General features: G+C 42.0%; 2 protein-coding genes across 2 annotated transcripts in view; both read left to right on the forward strand.

The window, feature by feature from the left end:
* The first annotated feature begins 51 nt into the window (after positions 1-51).
* Positions 52-3,732, forward strand: KLHL23 (kelch-like family member 23). The gene is made up of 3 exons (XM_009996134.1): positions 52-1,264; positions 2,720-2,872; positions 3,422-3,732. Exons 1-3 carry the CDS (start codon positions 52-54, stop codon positions 3,730-3,732), a joined length of 1,677 nt encoding a protein of 558 aa, XP_009994436.1.
* A 1,946-nt stretch (positions 3,733-5,678) lies between these two features.
* SSB (Sjogren syndrome antigen B (autoantigen La)) overlaps positions 5,679-7,261 on the forward strand; it is a 9,130-nt gene continuing 7,547 nt past the window's right edge. The window contains exon 1 of the mRNA XM_009996136.1: positions 5,679-5,741. The gene's annotated coding sequence lies outside the window, so the exon portion shown is untranslated. The remainder of the gene's footprint in view (positions 5,742-7,261) is intronic.

The raw sequence follows: 7,261 nt of genomic DNA on the forward strand, positions 1-7,261 counted from the left end.
GGGCGCGGACAAAGCCGCGGGGCGGGCGCGGTGCCCGGCGGTGTGTGCGGGATGGCAGCGGGGCAGGAGGAGTGCGCGTTCCTCTACCAGGACTCCGCGCACCCCGCCGGCTTTCTGGACGCGTTCCGGGCGTTTTACCTGGACGGGCTGTTCACCGACATCACCCTGCAGTGCGCTTCTTCGGGGGTCATCTTCCGCTGCCACAGAGCCGCCTTGGCGGCTTGCAGCAATTATTTCAAAGCCATGTTCACAGCCGATATGAAGGAAAAATCTAAAAACCAGATCAGACTTCCCTGGCTCAGCCACGCCGTGCTGGAAGCCCTCGTGAATTATGCATATACATCACAGATCCAGATAACAAAGGGAAACGTCCAAAGCCTGCTCCAGGCTGCAGACCTCCTCCAGTTCCTGTCAGTAAAGAAAGCCTGTGAGCAGTTTTTGGTGAGGCACTTAGACACTGACAACTGCATAGGGATGCACTCCTTTGCCGAATACCACAATTGTTCAGAGCTAGAGAAAGAGTCCAGGAGGATATTGTTATGGCAGTTTGAAGAAGTGTGGAAGCAGGAAGAGTTTCTGGACATTAGCAAGGAGAAGCTCTCTTATATTCTCTCCAGAGAGAATCTCAATGTTTGGAAAGAAGAGGTAGCCATCGAAGCTGTAGTTAAGTGGGTTGCACACAATGTGGAAGAAAGAATTGAAGATGTCTGTGAACTATTGAGCTGCCTCAGAGTGGACTCAGATAACATGTATTTGAGGTCAGCTTTAAGCCTGCAGAAAAAATGCCGACTTAATGACAGTAAGATAAGGTCACTCATATACAATGCCTTGAACCCCAACCTCAAAAGCCCTTCCAGAAGACCCACAGCAGCCATGTATGTGATTGGAGGATATTATTGGCATCCCTTATCAGAAGTGCATGTTTGGGATCCTTTAACTAATACATGGGTCCAGGGAACAGAGATGCCAGATCACACCAGGGAGAGCTATGGGGTCACTGGCTTGGGACCAGACATATATGTGACAGGGGGTTATAGAACAGAGAGCATTGAAGCTCTGGACACCGTGTGGATCTATAACAGTGAGAAAGATGAATGGGCAGAAGGCTGCCCCATGCTTGATGCAAGGTATTACCACTGCGCAGTTTCTGTGAGCGGCTGCATCTACGCGTTGGGTGGTTACCGGAAGGGAGCTCCAGTGCAAGAAGCTGAGTTCTATGATCCTCTAAAAAAGAAATGGTTTCCCATTGCAAACATGATCAAAGGTAGGTAAGCCTTTGTGTGGCATATGCCTCAAATGCCAGTCCTTTTGCATTTGCAACTTTTAAGTGCCATGAACACATTTAGGGTTTGATCTCAAGTTCTAGTGAAGTCCATGGGAATCTCCTGTTCATGTCAGTGGGCTTTGGTTCAGGTCCTTACTAGCCAAATGACTGCAAACATCCAAATGCTATGCTGGGCTGTGCCACAGGACACTAGGGTGGAAAAGCAAGTGGTAGTCTCAGGTTAATTTTGCATTCTTTCAGGAGTAAAATTTCTATTCAGATTAGAACTAAATCAGGAAACTGCCAGGGGTTAGTGTAGATGGTCAAAGAGCAAGCTCCAATAAAGGGCTTGTAGGTAATTTAATTAAAGACTGTATTTGTAGGCTTGTAGGTAATTTAATTAAAGACTGTATTATTAAGATTTTCCGTGCAATTGTTTCTAAAGGTGTAATCTTCTTTTAATATAATTTTCTTGACAGTGTGAGGATAATTAAAAACACTAATACCTCTTTCTAACAGCCAAAATAGTGATCTATTAAAAATGTATTAATTTGGATCACAGCCTAACTAAATAGTATTTTTTTGTTATAAAATGTAAAAACAAGTATAATACATTTTTATAAACTAATGCATGATTTACAATTAATGATAAATTTTTACTGTAAGTTGATGCAACATATTTTTCTGCATACATGAGTTTTTGGACGTATCTGTATCAGGAGAAAGCACCATGCTCCTACAGCTTTCTTAATTGCATATATCTTTTCCATGAACATTGCTGCTATTCTCATTTTATTTCCCTTAAAAATAGACATGGTGCACTAATCCTGAGAGCAGTTAAACATTCTGTGCAGTTGTTTTGTCCCATTTGCTGTGTGAAACTTCTTAGATGCTTAAAAAAACCCACACTAATTTTCTAATTTTGGTTCATGTTATCTTTCCAGATCCCTTGTTTTGTTTTGCTCTCCTAGAGACAGAGCTAACATGTTTCCATTGTGTTTGTGTTATTTTTTTACGATAGTATAATTAATAATACTATGAGAAAGACTAAAGTATCAGAAAAGATATCATGAGACACTGAATGATCTCAACTCCCATTTTCTTTGTCCTTGCAATATAAGTGACTTTAAAAAAAATCTCCTTAGTGAAATACTGAAAGTAATTTCCTATTCCAAAACCAGTGTCACAATATGTCTTTAATTACTGCATAAAAATTCTGTGAAATATTGTGTGGCTCTGTTACAGGCAGTATGTATTGGTTATTGCAGGCTTTTTTTAATGGCTCTTGACTTGTGCTGATAAGGTGTCTTGATGAGTTTATTTAATTTCACATTCAGTTAAATATTTGCAAGCATTTCACCCTAAAATGTGAATTGACAAGACATTTGAAATGAGAGTGACTGTGGCTATTGTGTGCAGCCTGAAGGTGTGTTGTGACTTTCACACTGTGTGCAGGTGTTGGAAATGCCACTGCCTGTGTCCTGCATGAAGTCATCTACGTAACTGGAGGTCACTATGGATACAGGGGAAGCTGCACCTATGATAAAATCCAGAGGTACCATTCAGGTAGCAATGAGTGGAGTATAGTCACTACAAGTCCACATCCAGGTAAACAATAATTTATGTAATGACCATAGACCTTGATTTGGTTACTTGTATCTGGGAACCTGTAAGCCCACTGAAAGAGTTTCTGGCATGTTCCTAATAAAAGGAGCAATACCTGTAGGGCTCTAAGGGCCATAGTGGGACCACCTCCCATTTCCAGGCTCTAAGAGGGGAAGGGAAAGCCCTCTTCAAACATTTGTTTTATAGAAATCACTATATAAATATTGAACTAAGAAATGGCTGTATTCTGTTAAATAATATGGTAAACTAACTTTCTGTAAAATCTGTTCATAGGCATTTGGCAAAAATACTTTATATTAATTTTAAAGGGGTTTTCTCTGCAATCTGCATTTGGTAACAGTAAGGTTTTTAAGTAATTGTCACTAAGTACTGGTGCTCATCTTCTGTAATGCTTTGATCTTGCTTGTACCAAGTGTGGCAGAAAATCCTGTAGTGTCTCCTAAGCTCAGTGGCAACCAATGTTTGTCATGTAGCTGCAGTTTAAGTTAATGTTACCATGCTGAGTTGAACTGTATTCTTTTCTTCCTGAAGAATATGGATTGTGTTCAATTACATTACAAAACAAGATCTATTTTGTGGGTGGACAGACCACGATCATGGACTGCTATGACCCAGAGCAAAACGAGTGGAAGCAAATGGCTCACATGGTGGAGAGAAGGATGGAGTGTGGTGCTGTGGTTATGAACGGATGCATCTATGTAACAGGAGGATATTCTTACTCAAAAGGAACATATCTGCAGAGCATTGAGAAATACAACCCTGAACTGAATAAATGGGAAGCAGTAGATAATCTTCCCAGTCCTATGCGGTCACATGGCTGTGTCTGCGTGTATAATGTGTAAACATTTAATTTTCATATTGCTGATACAGAAAGCAGCAGATGCAGTATTTGTAATAGTACTGATTACCTTGTGAGTGAGATGTCTAATGCAATCTCCTAGCGCACATCATTAAAAACTAGGTGTCATTTGTTTTTATTTTAAACTATTCAGAAATATAAATGTGATAAAAAGATTTCCATGTATTTTTCATTCCTTGTCATGAAAGTTTTCAAATGACTGCCTTATAATACTTTGTGTGGCTGTGTAAGAACTACTGTGAAAAACAGATTTGTTTTCATTAATTGCTGGATGGTATGATGTGGTGCTATGGTGAGTAAAGCTGAATAAAATGCTCTGCATTTCTGTGGACTATTTGGCTTAAGATTAAATCTTTGGTACTCCAAAGGTAGCTGCAGAAATAGTTCACTGCCACAAGCTAATTGTGTGGTATATAGAGAGCAATTTCACTTGGCTAACCAGATTATTACATCCAGAAATCATGGGCAGTTATAGGATGCCTCTAATTCTAACTTAAAATGGCAGAACAGAGAAGAGCACAGGCTGGGAATGACAGAAGAAATGTCATGCAGTGGCCCCTGAGCACAAGACGAAAGTGTGCACTAATTTTGCAGAAGGAAAACAGTGCTCTGCAGTACAGGTAGCTTGATAAAAGTGCTCACTTAGCCATTCTTAGACTAGCAGGGCCCGTGAGAAACAACAAAACGACTCTGCATGGCTTTGCAGTGGGCTCTTTGGCTGATGCATGGAATTGGTGAAATCATTTATTTATTTATTTATTCATTCAGGTAAAAACTTTTTCATGATAACTATTTGTTTAACATCAAATTGAAGATACATGTCTTTGTGGAATGGAAAGAGGAAGTGAGAGAGACTGGCAAGTTCATAATGTCTCCCTAATATACAAACTTCTTTATTTTTTTTAATACCATTTGGTCTTTTCTAAAAGTGCTAAAATGTGACTTGAGCAGAGGTGACAACTGAGGAAACTTGTCAAAACATGTTATGCATGGATAAATTGAATACCAAGCAGTCCACTGGATTTATTATTTCTCTCAAAATGTAATACAAGATCTTAAAATTCTGTTTGGAAGGCAACTTGAGATGGGCAGGAAGGTCGCAATAATTTTGTCACCTCTTCTCTTGGAGACTCCTGCAGCCGGCTCCCAGCATGGTGTGGCACTGCCAGTGCTGGCAGGATTTAAATTGTTTTAATTGTTACATTAATTTTTTAAATTATTTTTATTTGTGTAGCATATAAATAGCTGATGTTTTGATCCTGCCATCCTCAGCCTTCTCACCAGTCCTTGTTCTGCAGCTTGCCATGCAGGTAGCAATTCAGATGTGTTTGATTGAACCTTTATTGCAGTGACTTCTTAGGATTTGTTTTTTTCCTTGTAGCTTTTACAGATAGTGCAATATGGGGCTTGTTATTAGCCTGGTTCTCTGAGGGAGCAAGGAACAAGGTGTAACTGTGTTGTCTTTCTGTGCATGTGTAAGCTCCCCTCTAAGGCTGGAATCACTTGCCTGGGTTCAGTTACATTCTGTAGGGTGGTATATGCCTTAAAAAGACACTTTTTTTTTATTACCAGGTTTTATGAAAATCAGTAACAGGATAGAGGGGAGACTGAGCCTGAAAGGAAGCACGTGGGTTGTGTGGAGAGTATAAGATGGCATAGCCGTCCCAGTGCCAAGGAGGTGGCTATGAAGAGCATTCCCCCTCCCACCTTTGCTGCCCTTGCTCTGGTCTGGCTGCAGCTGCTGTGGGGCCTTGTGGTCTGACAGCAGTGATCCAAATAAAGAAATGCCTTGGGGAGCAGAGAGGCTCTTTTAGCCTGGATCGGGTCCCCAGTCCAGCTTATAAAATGACCACAGAAACAGCTGCTAGTGGCATGAGAGGCAGGGACAATGCAGGGCTGCCATGGGACGTGATGGAACTTCATACACCAGCACTGCCATTTAAAATTAAATTTTGGATTTAACAGCTATGTTAAAATGAGCTTTCCAAGGAGGTAAGCCCCAAGTATATATTTATTTTTCTTGATCATAAGCATTTTCAACATTTTTTTTTTGTTTATTTTGCATTTTTATGCCATTTTTCATTTGCATTTAACTGCTGGTAGCAGGTGGCACTCAGCTGTGACCTTTGATGTGGAGTTCTGTGGTGTATATATATTTCTCATTTTGCTGTCTTTTTGTGTCACCTTCCTATGTTAGGAGCTCGTGTGTGTGGGTTCAGAGTTTTGCTTCATTATCTGTCCCACTGAGGGCTATTTAAGGATCAAATGTAATTTGTTTTTAGACTAAACTGTAAAGAGGTGTGGAGAGTTTGTTTCTTATGAAAATCTCCACAGCTAAGAATTGTCTAAAGGCAGGTGGAGATTTAAAGGTCAACATCACAAGAACATTAATGTGATCTTTGTATTGAACAAAACTGCAGTGAACTCAACACGTGTATGTGATTTTTCAGTGCAAAATGTGTTCCTGTGAAGCTTCGTGTGTGTCAAACAACCTGAGCACAGAACAGCTGCTGGTGGCTGGCCCTGAGGTTCCTTCTGCCCATATCCTGTCACCAACAGTCACAAGTTGGCAAAGGGATGTAAGAACAAGGTGAGGACTAACAAAACCTCCCGGCATCCACCTGTGCCCTGTGTCTAAACTAGGTGCTTAATGTTGGTGAAGGACAGTGTGTGCCAGGGTTGGAGCATGGACATTGGGAAGCAGAGTCTGCTTTGTCCTGGGCACCCTGCGGGTGAGGATGCCCTGCTCCTTGGCCTCAGCGTAATGGGGGAGCACGTGCTGGTCTGGCATAGATGAAATGAGATTTCTCCCTGGGGCTTCAGGTAAATCCAAGTTTTGAGAGATTTTTCCTTGTGTTAGAATGGAGTATATGAGTTCAGACCCATGGTTAAATTTTAATTGTGGCTATTTTCTACAGTAAATTGGTGCCCTTCAGAGCTAGCAGGTGCCTGTAGCACATCCCAAGGAGTGCATAGGAGTCAGGTCTTGAGCACTGGCAGGAATGTAAATTCAGTGAGAGGAGCAGGGATTCTGGCTCCTTGCCAGTAACTTGTGCATCCTCTGGGAAGTGGCTCAGGGCTCTTCCAGCCATCTGTGTGATGTGTTTTTAATAGAAATAATTGAACGTGAACAGCCCCTCGGAGCTGTATTCTGGTGGAGACGTTGAATCAGTTGTTAATACAACACTATTTATTAAAGTGTTGACTCGTGGTCCCCATGTTTGTAGCATCTATAGTACTTAAGTGAATCTTTGTAGTATTTAATAAACCTAAATACAGCATCAGTGTACAAATGCCAGTTTTTAAGCTACTTTTCTGGTTAACGGTGCACCTGAAGGGAACCCCGCACAGCCGGGGGGGTGGTCCTGGCAGGGCTAGAAACACGAACGCGTTTCCAGCTTCCCGGTGTCCGCCTGGGCACGGCTCCGGGCGCGGGGAGGAGGAGGGGCGTGCGGGGCGGGCCGGACGCTGGAGGCCGCAGCCCCCGCACCCCGCCCCGCGGCCCCAGCCCC

Source organism: Chaetura pelagica, unplaced genomic scaffold (genome assembly GCF_000747805.2).
Source record: "Chaetura pelagica isolate M959 unplaced genomic scaffold, ChaPel_1.0 scaffold3, whole genome shotgun sequence".
NCBI classification, from domain to species: domain Eukaryota; kingdom Metazoa; phylum Chordata; class Aves; order Apodiformes; family Apodidae; genus Chaetura; species Chaetura pelagica.